Source organism: Schistocerca americana, chromosome 1 (assembly GCF_021461395.2).
Source record: "Schistocerca americana isolate TAMUIC-IGC-003095 chromosome 1, iqSchAmer2.1, whole genome shotgun sequence".
NCBI classification, from domain to species: domain Eukaryota; kingdom Metazoa; phylum Arthropoda; class Insecta; order Orthoptera; family Acrididae; genus Schistocerca; species Schistocerca americana.
Genome location: NC_060119.1, coordinates 1,079,653,902 through 1,079,669,575, shown reverse-complemented (window position 1 = coordinate 1,079,669,575; position 15,674 = coordinate 1,079,653,902). Strand labels below are relative to the sequence as shown.

Below are 15,674 nucleotides of genomic sequence, written 5' to 3'. Positions count from 1 at the left end.
ATCTGTTTAGTATTTTCATCTTTTTTTTGTGAAATACTTCTGAATGCTTAAGTTATGAATTTGATCTGAAGAATTTCCGTGATGAGAATGCAAAATATTATCTCTGTAAAAAGTACATAAAGAGATTTTTGCTGGTTTGAATGAACACCCAAATAGGAAGCTCGTGTTTTATTCAAGCAGCTGATAAAAACTCAGACCATTATTAACACAGGTTAACAGAAGAAGAATTCATTAGTACACAACTATGAAACTAGAAACCAATTCAATCTGCATCTAGAGAGGAAAAATAAAGTTAAAACTCAGCAGAGCTTGTTGTACAATGCTGTTAAATTATATAATAAATTACCCCAAAAAATAAAAGATATTGACACAATCGGACAGTTCAAAACAAAACTAAAATTTTTCTTATTAAATAAAAGTTATTACGCAGTAACGGACTATCTGAATTAAAACATGTAGTGTAATTAAAGCAGCCTGCATTGTAATACATGAGGAAATAATTATGATATGTAATCAAAAATTGTACAGTACTATAATAAAATTACAAATTACACAAGGATATAAAACTAATTTAAGATACCTCAAAAATGGGTGTAAATACTAATTTTATGTGTATAATTGTAGGTATATTGTATTGTATATGATTTTGCTGACGAAATCCACACAACGTAAATTGTTACTTGATTTAATAAAGAAATCAATCAATCAATCAATCAAACCTTGAAACAGAGATGCCAAAGTTAAGTACCTTCAATCATTTATTGAATGAAATCCCCTACAAACAAATTCCAAGTGCAAAACGGATATGCCTTCATTCAACTAATTGTATCTACTAATATCATTGTGGGAGCTTGGTACAGTTCACTGGTAAAAATACAGCACCAGGCAAAATGGCATTAAAAGGCTCCATTAAGAAAAGCCCCCTTTGAAATCCTAGTCTCATCACTTCTCAACAGATTCAATTACTGCATAACAGAAGAAACCATACCAAAATTATTATGACATACAACAAACAAACCAAAGACAGATGCACAATCTTGCAGACCAGTTTCACTCCTAAATACCTTAGCCAAAACATTCGAAAGAATAATAAGACAAAATGAGAAAATTAAGGTAGAAAAACAGATAATAGCTATGATCCAAGCACGGGTCAGGAAAAAAAAAAAAAAACTCGACAAAACAAGACTAACAACAGACATTGCAAGAGCAAACAAAGGCTACTGCACTTCAGCCATTTTTCTTGACATGGAGAAAGCCTTTGACAAAAAATGGCACAAAGGACTACTTCACAAACTGGCAGACCTCCACATCCTCACAGAAATGATAAGAGTAATAGAAAACTAAATCAAAGGGAGGTGGTGTGAAGTAACCATCGGAGACCATATGTCAAACACCTTCATACTTCAGGCAAGAGTATCATAAGGGGCTATAATACACCACTCTTACATTCACCACACCTGTACGTAGCAAAACTGAAGAAAGCCTAGCGCTATATGCAGACGATACTGCATACTGGGTAACAGACAACCAAATGACAACAATCATAAACAAAGAAAATGCACCCTAAAAAAAAATAGAAGTACATCTGTACTCTGAAAACCACTGTGAGGTGGATGGCAGAAAAGGTGAATTAAGCCAAACCAAATAAAAACACAAATGATCTGTCATGGTGATCTAACGGAAAAGACACAATTCGCTGAAAGAGATATCCAAATTACATTATGGGAAACACCCCTAAGATTAAGCAAAACAGCTTACATCCTTATTTAGGATGGCATCTGGATTGAAACCTAAGCTGGAAAAAGCATCTGCTATACTTATTAAACAGAAATAAAAAAAGACAAGTGCTCATTACAACTGTGCAGGGGGAAATCCATGCATGTAGTATCAAGCCCACCACCCACACATACATAAGACTGTTCTTAGAGTATGGGATGAATAAAATAAACTGTCACAAAGAAACTATAAGCAATAGAAAAATGCCCAATATGAAGCAGTGCAAAACTTTCGTGCTACACCAGCAGCAATAAAGCTTAACTGAACAACAAAAACATTACCTCTTCAAACCACACTCACCAATTTGAGAGCACAATATGGAAGACAAATACTACAAAACCAACACTTGAAGTTCACAATAATGACAAAACCACCAACAACCAGGAAACCAAAACAAAAGTATATCAACCCAGCCAGAATGCTACCATAAGGTACAATCAAAATATTTCCAGAATTAGCACTCACAATGCTACCACTAACATAACATGAGCAAATCCCAGAACACCTGGATGAATGAACACCACCACCAGATGTGCATCTTCATATTTTCGCAGCGCAAACACTGATCCATAAAGTTTCGGGTGTGCAGCCGCAAAAATTTGACTCCTTCTTCTAATATTTCGGTTGAATACTGTCCAGCCATCGTCAGAGTGAGCCGAGGTGACTGACGCTCCAGCACTTGCTCCGTTCTTCTAAAGCCCTGGACCGTAACACTGCGCATGCGGCCACAGATACATAAGGCACCAGAGATGTTAATCGGAGGCCAAGATGTATGGCACATGCATGGAAATATATCTATGGCTGCGCAGTCAATCCACACGGTGATATTGATGTATCACTGTGAGTAGCACCATTGTGACTTCTTTGTGATTTTATTACAGAAATTACCAGATTCCAAGATTTGTCCAAGCTGAAGCCGCTATCTCTATTAATTAAATTTATCGCCAAGCGAATTACAATTGCTTCCTTCACTACTGAGTCCCAGAAGGATGAAGGCGAGGCTAAAATTTCAATGTTATCGTACACCATAGAGTTCCCAGTGTCAATACAGTGCTCAGCCACCACAGATTTATTAGGTTGTAAGAGCTGGGTGTACCTGCGGTGCTCTGTGCATCTCTCCTGGATAATATGTGTCATCTGTCCAATGTATGAATGGCTGCACTCAGAGGGGATCTTGTAAAGCCCAGGCTTCCGAAGCACCAAATCATCCTTAACGGAACCCAGGAGTGCGGCTGTCCATGGTGGAGGGCGAAAAATCACTTTTACTTCGTGCTTACTGAGGATCCATCCTATTTTTGATGATAGGCTTCCCACGTATGGCAGAAAAACCATCGATTTAAAACTTTCCTTGTCTTCTTCTGATTTTCTTATACCCACAGTTGGTTTCATTTGTAGCGCCTTATGTATTTGCTGTTTTGAGTACCCGTTGGCTTCAAAAACTCTTCTCAGGTGTAAAAGCTTGTCCTCCAGACTGCTCTCGTCAGCAATGACATGTGCTCTGTGTACTGGAGTTCTGAGTACACTCATCATCTGTGAAGGATGGTGGCAGCTATTTGGACGTAAATTTAAAATGTATGAGTTGGTTTTCGATAAACCGCATGTCCCAATGTGCCATCATCTTTATGCCGTACCAACATATCAAAAAATGGAAGGCATCCATCTTTTTCGATTTCCATCATGAACTGAATTTGTCTGTGGATGGAGTTCAGATGATCTAAAAATCCCTTTAGCTTGTTTTCACCATGGGACCACACTACAAACGTGTTGTCAACATACCTCCAAAACACTGTGAGCTTCAACCTTGTAAATTCCAGTGCCTTCTCCTCAAAGTCCTCCATAAAAAAAATTGGCCACCAAAGGCGACAAAGGGCTACCCATGGTGACACTGCCAGTCTGTTCATAAAATGTTTTGAGCTCGACATATTTTTTATTCAGTAACGAATTTTTCTTTGGGGCTAAGGCTTCTGGAGGAAAGGTTCATGAATGTGTTTCAGGTCTGTTTAGGTTCTGAAACCTGGGTGGTGGTGGGAGGGAGTTTTGGAGGGTGGGGTAAATGTAGTAGGTCTGCGAGACAGGGTTTGTTAGCTGTGAGGGGATGTAGGGATGGTTTTGAGGTTGATGTAGAGGTGGTGGAAAGTGGTACTCCAAAGTGGGAATAGGAAATGAGCAGGGTGGGGAGTTTTGTGAGGTGGCATTGTGCATGTTGCTCTGACTCACCACCTCTGCTATACGGTGAGTAGAAACTTTACTTTTCATAATATTGTTACTATGTAGTATGGTAGGTAGGGAGCAGGAAGTGCACACACATGTGTACAAGCGTGCATGATGTTAGCATGGTGCGAGATGTGGGGAAGTCCTCCCCCTCAGCTCTTCTCTCACTGTGCGAGTTCACATGCAGCTTCCTCTGCTCCACGAGACCCTGTAAGTAGAGGGATCAACTAAAGTATTGGTTTTTGTATGGTATCTGCATGGCTGTGAGCATTGTGGCTGGCACTGTGTGTGCAGTGCTCAGTACTAATAAGTTGAACACAAAGGTGCGACAGTCATCATGAATGGGCTGAAATTTGTAAGACGAAGAATCATCATCAGGCTGATAGATGTAATAATTGGTCTGACACTACTGTCCTTGCTTTATTGACAGAACAAAGAGCTTGTAAATGAAACTAATAGATGTAATGTTGAGGAAAATGGCCATATCTATCTTCAAAATTTTTATGTTTGATATTATTTTCTTCTTCCAGAGTACAAGAAGGAAACATACTTAAAGTCAGCAAGGCATTGAAGAATTCTTCATACTTCAAGTCAGCAAGGTATTGCATAATTCTTCTCTTCCACAAAGGATTTGAATCCCAATCCTGATGCTGATACAGAGCCTCTGAGTAGTGAGGGTCATTTGTGTTGTCTGGAACGTTATTCTTTAGTCGTGCCCGATAACAATAGTACCAACACCAAGCTCGATGATGTAGTTTATTGCAGCCAAACATGCAAATGTATTAGAAAATTGTTTTTTCATTGCTCCAGCATCTACAGACATCAAAGAGAAATTGGTAAATGTTGAACAGTTCAAATCAAAGGGTTGAAGTAGCTGTCTTACTGTTTCAAACAATGTAGGTGAATTCATAACTAATGACATTAGTGATTACATTAAATATGGATATAATCCATATGTGGTGCTACAGACAAATGTTGAAAATTAGGTGGACTGATAAGGTAAGGAATGAGGAGGTTCTGTGGAAGGTAAGGAAGGAGGAGGTTCTGTGGACCATCAGAGAGGAAAGGAATATGTGGAAACCACTGACAAGAAGAAGGGACAGAATCGTAAGACATCTGTTAAGACATCAGGGAATAATGTCCATGGTACTAGAGGGAACTGTAGAGGGTAAAAACTGTATAGGAAGACAGAGATTGGAATACATGCAGCAAATAATTGAGAATGTAGTGTACAAGTGCTACTGTGAGATAAAGAGGTTGACTCACACAGCTTAGTAGTTCAGATGTTTAATGATCATGATGCAGTACAACAAAGAGTCAGTAGATATCACTGTTGTTTTTTCCTTTTTCAGCTCAGTGACAGGTGTATTTCTGGAAGTTTATATCAGTGACGGAACTCCACACTGCAATCTTATCTTTACAAATACAAACTAACAGCCAATTTACTTGGCTACAATACGTGGATTTATTGATTTCAGTATGTGCATTAAAAGCTTAATGACTTTGGTTTGGTTCTTTTTATAGGTTTTATTTATGTTCTTTGCTAGGAAAAATTCATTCTACGTTTGCTTTGTGATTTGGGTGCCTATTCAACATATTTTGATTTTTTTTTTTTTTACAAATAAAAATGCCTAGAAAATGGTGGAGTGTCTCTGAATGCACCAGAACGGCTAAAAGACTGAGGACTACGCTGTATCAAGAATCCAATAAGATTGTGAGGTGAGACTTGCTGTGTCTCAAGAACATCAGGCTTCAACTCTCTCCTTGAAAACCCCTTTCAAAAGTGAGCTATGCTCTGACTGCTCCTCAGAACCCTTTACTCACAGAGGCTTCTCTCCACTGTAACGATACAGGAGTGGAAATTTTCACAGAAAGTGGCGCAGGCTCCAAGTCCCACTTATTCGTGACAGTTTACCATTCCACTTTAAACATGTGTACTTCCCAGTATTTTAATTCCATGACCATAAACAGAGCACAAGACCAAATGCCACATGTTGTGAGTATGGACCTCAATGTCAGTTGCTTTTGACACTGCCAGCTCTACAAGACTTTCTCCCATATTAGTGAAGCAAACATGCTCTTCATTCATGTCGTCAGTAATACTAATTAAACATACAAAAAGAAGCTTTATAAGTCAAACATAAATTCCACATGTACGAAGTCTCGGGGGCAGCACTCAGTTTTTCAGCTAGTATACAGATAAATATACATACATCAAAAAAAGTATTGCATCACCTCGGTTCCAAGAATTCCGGAACCTGTACAGAAAATTGGAATAGAGATCAACTTAAACATCATTTCTGCCCTTTTTATTGCTCATGATAACCACACATTGAATGTTGTACCACCATACAGCGAGACCTTCAGAGGTGGTGGTCCAGATTGCTGTACTCATAATACCCAGTAGCATGTCCTCTTGCATTGATACATGCCTGTATTTGCCATGGCATACTATCCACAAGTTCATCGAGGCACTGTTGGTCCAGATTGTCCCATTCCTCAATGGCGATTCGGCGTAGATACCTCAGAGTGGTTGGGTCACGTCATCCATAAACAGCCATTTTCAATCTATCCCAGGCATGTTTGATAGGTATCATGTCTGGAGAACATCCTGGCCACTCTAGTCGAGTGATGTCATTATCCTGAAGAAATTCATTAACAAGATGTGCATGATGGGGGCGCAAATTGTCATCCATGAAGATGAATGCCTCACCAATATGGCTGCCAATATTGATGCACTATAAGTCGGAGGATGGCATTCATGAATCGTACAGCCATTACGGCACCTTCCATGACCACCAGTAGCATACGTCGGCCCCACATGTGCCACCACAAAACATCAGGTAACCTCCACTTTGCTCCACACGCTGGATGGTGTGTCTAAGGCATTCAGCCTGATCGGGCTGCCTCCAAATTTGTCTTCAATGATGGTCTGGTTGAAGGCATATGCACACTCATCGGTGAAGAGAATGTGATACCATTCCTGAGCGGTCCATTCAGCATGTTGTTGGGCCCATCTGTACTGCATTGCATGGTGTCGTGGTTGCAAAGATGGACCTCACCATGGACGTCAGGAGTGAAAGTGCGCATCATGCAGCCTATTGCGCACAGTTTGAGTCGTAACAGGACGTCCTGTGGCTGCACAAAAAGCATTCTTCAACATGGTGGAGTTGCTGTCAGGGTTCCTCCAAGCCATAATCCATAGGTAGTGGTCATCCACTGCAGTAGTAGCTCTTGGGCGGCCTGAGCAAGGCATGTTGTCAACAATTCGTGTCTCTCTGTATCTCCTCCATGTCCGAACAACATCGCTTTGGTTCACTCTGAGATGCCTGAACACTTCCCTAGTTGAGAGCCGGCCCGCAGCTCGTGGTCGTGCGGTAGCGTTCTCGCTCCCCACGCCCGGGTTCCCGGGTTCGATTCCCGGCAGGGCAGGGATTTTCTCTGCCTCGTGATGGCTGGGTGTTGTGTGATGTCCTTAGGTTAGTTAGGTTTAAGTAGTTCCAAGTTCTAGGGGACTGATGACCATAGATGTTAAGTCCCATAGTGCTCAGAGCCATTTGAACCATTTTGTTGAGAGCCCTTCCTGGCACAGAGTAACAATGTGGACGTGATTTAACTGTGGTATTGACCGTCTAGGCATGGTTGAACTACAGACAACATGAGCAGTGTACCTTCTTCATGGTGGAATGACTGGAACTGACTGCTTGTCAGACCCCCTCCGTCTAATAGGTGCTGCTCACGCAGGGTTGTTTACATCTTTGGGTGGGTTTACTGACATCTGTGAACGGTCAAAGGGACTGTGTCTGTGATACAATATCCAAAATCAACATCTATCTTCAGGAGTTCTGGGAACCCAGGAGATGCAAAACTTTTTTGATGTGTGTATAAAAAAGTAGATTTGTAGATATATGCTGAAACCAGTATTTCTCAAATACTTGTCTGTTTCTTGATAAATACTGAAGTCATTTGTAGTTGGCAATATTAATGAACTTGTACATAGCACCAGACTAAATCCACAAGTCATCTTCAGAGACTATCTGTGTACATTTACTTGTATTTTTCAAACAGTATATCATTTATGTGTTTCCCATGCTCACAAGAGCAGTTTGTTTATGTGACACTTATCCCAAAAAGGCAGTTTTTGTAGCAATCATTATTATACCCCAATTATGTAACCATGGTTGTAGATCTTTAACATTTTCATACCGTCAGCACCACCACCTCCATCACCATCACCACAGTAGCCATGTTGCGTGCATGTCCTTTATTTCTATCTCCAATAGCTTATTTAGGAGCTCAAGTTGTCCACTTTTCCCAGCCTCTCAAACTCGAGGGCTTCTCAATTTCTTAACAATTAATTCCCCACAGCATGCATATTCCTTGTTAATTTTAACTTAGGCCCACTCCCTTTTGAATTTCTAAGTTTCTTCCTTTCTACTGTCCCTGTGCTTTAATTTCCTCTTTCTTGGAGTTGAATGTGATGGGCCAGGCTCAGTCACATAAATTTTTTCCTCTTCATTCTGTGCGTCAGCCTGTAGGAAAGGTATTGTACTTTACACAACCTGTCCATAAATCATTTGGTATTAAATAGTTACAGTATGAAGTATCAATCTACATATAAATACTATGGTTTATGCATAAATGAAGTGGTATTGTGGTTAATTCAGTTACCAACAACATGCTGTAAAAGTGTACCCCACTTTTAATATATACAGCATCACACAACCATTATTGTACAGATTGATTTCACATATATTTTACAATGTTTGAATTTTATTTGTTTTGCAAAGCTCCATTTTTGTTCAAGCAGGAGTTTAATTGATCACTTGGTTGCAAGACTGAGTATTTTTCTAACAGGTGGTTTTGAATACTTTCACACTTCAGCTCCCTCTGCCAGAAGATACTTTGGAGAAAATTGATGATGGCTTTGAAAGGAAATGGAACTTCTCGAATTGCATTGGATTTATTGATCATAAACGTGTTGCCATTGAGTGCCCAGAGAACAGTGAAAGCACTTATTTTAATTATAAAGGACATCCCATCATTGTTCTAATGACCATAGTAGATGCCAGTTATTCGTTTACCTGTTACAGTGTGGGATGCCAATGGTGGAGTATTTAAATACATGTACTATGTTCGCCACCCCAAAACAATTTACAGGCAGAGAACTGTGCTTTCCGTATGTTATGTTCACTGATGACATTTTCCCATTATTCCAGAACATAATTACATCATTCTCTGTGGATCTGGGAAAAAGTTTTCCAATACTAGTATACATTATAGACACAGCAGGGCTCATTGCACTGTGGGAAAAGCATTCAGTTTAAAGATGTCTGCTTCTAGGACATTAAAAAAAACCAATGCAATTAAAAGTGGAAAATGTTATTTTATGTGACTATATTGTGTGTACTTGCACAACTGTCCATAAAAGCAACCAAATCTAGAAATATTTACACTCCTTTCAGGTCACTGGATACTGTGGATGCTAGTTCAGGAGAAGTAATTGCAGAATCATGGAGAAACATAACTTGTTCTGATATACTTCTTATGGCTGTACCAGGTACTCCAAAAAACCACCAATTGACGAAAAAAAAAAAAATCAGAGTTGAAGTTTTAGAATATTTTATGACTGAAAGAAGATCAGTGCCCTTGTAACACAAGTATATTTCAAACTAATCATGAGTGTAATACAGATCTCATAAATATCTAGATCTGTGAACCTAAAATGTAGTAAAGAAAATTTTACTATCTTATGCTTCATACTGTCTGCCTCATTTGTGGCATTGTATCTATCATCAGCAGTGGCTTATTTGTGTCCTTTAGAAGAGATAATGCCAGAAAAGCAAACCAATGTGATGTATAACTTTCTTCTGCCACACTTCCACTCTTCCCGTTTGGGAGTTTTCATATTCCTTGCAGAAATGAGAATGGAGACTTCCAGTTCCCCACCCCACTGCAAAGTCAAGACCATACTTGGTGGCATTCTGCCACAGAGTTTTATTCAAATAATCTTTCAATGGAGGGTTCCATAGCACTTCACTTTTCCCGCAATCTTCAATAAATTTGACTCTTTATAGAGTCAACAGACATTACTGCCACCAGTAAGTCCCTTGAAACACAAAAACGACTCGGACATAAATGTGAGCATCAGCTGATCACAGGTATCTGTTGTCTGCTAATAAGCACAAGAGATTATCACCTAAGACAGGAAGCAATGTGCTTTTATGCATGGCCACTGCTTTGAGGAAATTATGCGTGCAGAAATTGACATGTACACCTCTGCTGTTGGAAATGTAAGCGCATACACAAAGCTGAACAGCAAAAAGGCATACTTTTTTTTTACTTCTCTAATATTATAGTATTACTTACTTTCAAACTTTACATACCTCTGATATGAGGATATTTGAACTATGAAGTGCAAGAAAAAATTAGAACTGTAAAATAGCCATTTTATTTCAGCAACATCCTCCCCCATTTCAGCAACTTATCAATGACAAGACATCTTCTGTTGAGAAAAACAGTATTCATACTTCGATCATTTTCCATTATTTGTATATTGAGAATGGAGAACAAGTTAAAGTAAACATGAACAAAGTGAAGTAACCATTAAGAACTCCATTAACAACTATCTTTAAACTGCTATAAGCCTTTTGTACTAACATTAACTTTGACTTAGTAAAATTGGTAGGAAAGCCACTACTTTCAAAAAAGCTGCTGTTTCCTCAGTTATGTTAAATAGCTGCTGTTTATCACCTATTGCTAGCTTAATATCTCTATGATGGCACTGAAGTGAAAGAGGTCTGATCAGACCTACTTTTCGAACTTATATCAATCTTAAATTATAGATAGTTCTTTGAAGCAGTAACTAATAACTTATGTTTTTAATTATACAGGTCTCAATTTCATGCTTCATGGCACTTCATATCACAATATAGATCCCCTCCTCCCTTTGGATGCCACAAAAGAGTTGGATTATACACAGCAATTATTTTTCTGCCTTATACTGTGATTCTGTAGACCAAAATTTTCCTGAAACTGTTTTTTGTTATCAGTGACAATATCATGGAGGAGTAGTTATGCTAGGAAGTGGCTGTAAGATTGGTTCATTTGTACCTCATACACACAAAATACTGGCATATTAATATAATGTAATTGGATAGATAAAAAAATCTACTCAACAAGCAGTGGCAGTACAGCACACACTCAAAAATGTTTAACTTATGCAAGAATAGTTGAGGGGGAAGGAAGAAGGGCGAAGGAAAACTGGAAAGATTTGGAATAGGGGTAAAGTTCAGAAAAGTCACTCAGAACCCCAGGTTAGGGGAGATTTACCGAACTAGATGAGAAGGAAAAACTGACTGTTGGGGACTGCACCAGACAAGATTTGAAAACCAGAGAGCTTAAAGGTGGAAGATAGGGTAATTTCCACAATAGAATTACTGCTAAAACATCATGCATGAGTTATTAACAGTAAAATGCAAAACAGATTCGCGTATTTAACAGAGACGGAGGGGAGAAAGCAAAAAATAGACAGGTTAGAAAATGAAAGATGTAGAAAACTAAAATGGAGTGGAGAAAGGAGTAGGTTCTGTGGAGAAATGCTGAGACAGAAGGCATTCATGTAAATTAAGGCCAGGTGGGTGGCAAGAACAAGGACATGTTGTAGCACCAGTTCAAACCTGTGGAGTTCTCAGAAACTGGTATCTAGGAGAAGAATCCAGGTGGCACGTGTGGTGGCAAAGGCACCAGGGTCATGACTGTCATGTTGTAGAGCATGCTCTGCAGCAGGATATCATATGTTGGTAGTATACACACTCTGCCTATGACCATTCATCCTAACTGATAACTGGGTGGTAGTCATCCTGATGTAAAAGGCCTGACAGTGTTTACACAACAGCTGGTCTATGACAAAAGTCATTTCACAGGTGGTTCACTCTTTGATAGTATATGTTTTGCCATTTGCATATGTGTTCATATGTGTGTTAAATCTTATGGGACTTAACTGCTAAGATCATCAGTCCCTAAGCTTACACACTACTTAACCTAAATCATCCTAAGGACAAACACACAGCCATGCCCGAGGGAGGACTCGAACCTCCTCCGGGACCAGCCACACAGTCCATGACTGCAGCGCCTAGACCGCTCGGCTAATCTCGCGTGGCTTGCCATTTGCAGGGCTGCTATAGTCGGTGGTAGGAGGGTGCACAGGGTAAGTCTTGCTATGTGGATGGTCACAGGGGTAGGAGCCATATGATAGGGATATGGGTGCAGAATGAGCATTGGGTCTGACAAAGATATTGGGGAGACTGAGAAGGTGATGAAAAGCTGTTCTAGGTGTTGTGGGCGAAATCTCTCATTTCAGGGCATGATTTTAGAATCTGAGGTGAGAATGGTGGTGTATTGCTGTAAAAAGTCTGCATATGAACAAATATGTCTGCCTCGAATGCCAAGCTGTATGGGAGGGAACATTTGACATGGAAAGAATGAAGGTGAAGGAAGAAGGATGAAAAGGGCTGATCAGTCCTTTTCATTCACCCTTTTTCCTTCCCCTTCAACTCTTCTGCCATGAAGGAGCCACTGGCTCCGGAAGCTTGCATAAGTTAAACCTTTTTGTGTGTGTGAATTCTCCTGCCAATTCTTGGTGAGCAGATTTTCTTATCTATCCAATTACATGTCAAATACTGATTATTTTTGTAGCAATTTAACATAGCATAGATAAAAGCTGCCACAAACAGTTCATAGCCACATGTTTTTTATAATATCTTTCGTACTAAGATTAAGTTGATACGATGAAAATTTGGCATAACTCTCAAGCCCCAAAAGGTCTTTGTTAATCGGCCATTTACAAGCATCACAACAGCTTTAAAAAATTGACAACCAACAATAACTAGCAGCATTTGCAAACATCAGAGGGTTTCTATGCTTTCATGATGATGAAACATCAGGAAAATCATTAAACAAATGTCAGCTGATGAACTTGAGACTAAAATCAATGGGCAAAATTTGTCCTGAGCAGGTTCCTTCCACAAATTTATGTGAACCTCCCAGCTTCAAGAATCATTTGTCAGATCAACAACTGAATATGGATTATCACCTGTTCTCTAATAACAAAGTCATCAGACTCAGTGATCAAAAAAATCTAAAATCTGTGACTAACGCCTCTGTTTTTGATGCTTTCCTAAAAATCTTGCTGAAATGGCATCCTAAGAAGGAAAGGAAAGAATCAGAATGGCTTAGCCCTAGTAAAGGGGTGGAGTCCAGAATAACGTTTTCTTCCTGCACCTGAGACTACATTGCTATGCATCTATCATTGGTACGAATACAAAGCTGGACTAAATGTCATACATCAATGGTTCATTTGGATGAAGCACAGCTCATGAAAAGAAAATATCTGGATATAAGTTATTATCCATTACATACTTTTAATCTGTGACATAGGTTGATAACTGCTCACATTACACTGGTGAATGAAATTTTCATCCTGAAAATTTAGAGTAATTGGCACATGCATAGTTGTGCAAATAATATTTCTTACATGGAACATCCATGAATGGGATAACAACAGTCAAACAGTTGTGACAGCCGGCACTGTCTATCTACACTGTAGAAGTCTGAAGTCCAAATGAAGTCACAAAATCACTTATTCTTCTTTGATTCAACTGTGACTTTTGTACCGATTTGCCTATAAACATAACTACACAGAGCATACATGCAAAACAAGGAAAATACAGTCACAGCAAATACTGCAGCAACAACATCCAGCAGAGCTAACTGCCACCAAGATAGGTCATGTGCAGCGACCTGCAGATGTACTGCACCCCGATGTCTCAACACATATTCTGTCCAGAAGACAGCACGCTCCAGTGGTGATTCTGGCTGGTCACGAAACTGTCGTGACAGTTCTGCTGCCCGATTTGCATACCTGCAATGTTACAAGTGATATATTTTTCTAGTGCTTTTGCTTAGATGCTCAGGGTGTAGTGTATGTTAGATGTCTTGTTACAGCAATCAGTAAAACAATTTTTTATATTATACTGATCAACCAGAACATTATGACCACTGACCATATATCAGTTTAACCCATCCAGGTGATAGCAGCATCACCTGGTGAGGGAAGATTGCTAGTCAGACACATGCACAGAGCATTTAGTATCAGTGAGCATGCTGTCAATGTCTAAAATGAGGAAGGCATACAATCTGAGTTTGACAGAGGGCAGATTGTGATGGCCTGGAGGCTTGGCACGAGCATTTCAGAAACTGCACTACTTGTTGGATGTGTGAGGAGTGCTGTGGTGTGTGTCTTCCACACATGGTGCAACCAAGGTGAAACCATGTCCAGATGTCTTGGGGTTGGGTGACCACCCTTCGTTACAGATGTCGGATGTTGTAGGCTGGGCAGACTAGTAACACAGAACAGGCAGCAAACTGTGGTGGAACTAGCACCAGACTTTAAGCTGGGCAGCATACAAGTGTGTCTGAACACACAATGCACTGGACATGCCTATTGATGGGCTGCCACAGCTGACAACCCATGCTTGTACCAATATTAACACCACAACTTCAGTAATTACAACTGAAATGAGCACATCACCATTGGCACTGGACATTGGTGCAGTGGCAGAGCATTGCATGGTCTGATGAATCCTGATATCTTCTTCATCATGTCAATAGGAGGGCACAAATCCATCATCTTCCAGGGGATCGGCTCCTTGACACTTGTACTGTTGGTTGGACACAAGCTGGTGGCAGCTCCATTATGCTCTGGGGAACATTCACATGGGCATCCATGGTCTAGTGGAGCTTCTGCAAGGCACCATGACGGCGAAGGAGTATCATACGCTGGTTGCAGATCATATACACCCCTTCATAACAATAATGTTTCCTGATGACAGCGGCATTTGTCAACAAGATAATGAGCCAAGTCACAAGGCCAGGAATGTGATGGAATGGTTCGAGGAACACAGTGGTGAGGAGTTCCAATTAATGTGCTGATCTCCCAAGTCGCCAGATCTGAACCTGATCAACACATCTGGGATGTGATTGACTGTGGCATCAGAGCTCATCAATCCCCCCCCCCCCCCTCCTCCCAGTATTTATGTCAATTAGGTGACTTGTGTGTGCAGATGTGGTGCCAACTCCCTCCAGCGACCTACCAAGGCCTCATTGCTTCCATCCCACCACAAGTTGCAGCTGTTGCCCATGTCAAAGGTGGACATACTGGCTATTTGGTATGTGGTCATAATGTCCTGGCTGATCAGGGTATATAACAATAACAGAAATTACTGCATGGGAAAATACATAAAATAAGCAAAAAGAAACCATTTAACTATAGAGGACTGGCGCATGGCAAACAGAAATAAGGAACAGAAAACAATTAACATTAGCTTTCAAGCTCTTGCTCTTTTTCTAGTAAGATACACACATTCCCACAGACAACAAAACAGATTCCCAAATGTACTTACTTGTGGAGCAGTGAGAATGATTACTGTTATTGAAAGTTATTGAAAGTAGTTGCTCAGGTAGATGGAGGTGAGGAGAGGGGATATCAGGATAGTCTGAGGCACGTCTTTCATCAGATGACTTAGTGGTTGCAAAACAAGATGAAAAGAGTTCATAAAGTACAGCATATAAGGGAGAGAGAGAAGGAGAGAGGGAGGAAAAAAGGGGAGAGGAAGGTGCTGGTGAAG

The 15,674-nt window shown here is 40.1% G+C and overlaps 1 protein-coding gene across 1 annotated transcript in view; it reads right to left on the bottom strand.

Moving 5' to 3' along the window:
• Positions 1 to 13,385: 13,385 nt before the first annotated feature.
• LOC124550035 (UDP-glycosyltransferase UGT5-like) overlaps positions 13,386 to 15,674 on the bottom strand; it is an 80,744-nt gene continuing 78,455 nt past the window's right edge. The window contains exon 6 of the mRNA XM_047125282.1: positions 13,386 to 13,909. Coding sequence (XP_046981238.1) covers positions 13,624 to 13,909 — 286 coding nt within the window. The 3' untranslated portion in view covers positions 13,386 to 13,623. The remainder of the gene's footprint in view (positions 13,910 to 15,674) is intronic.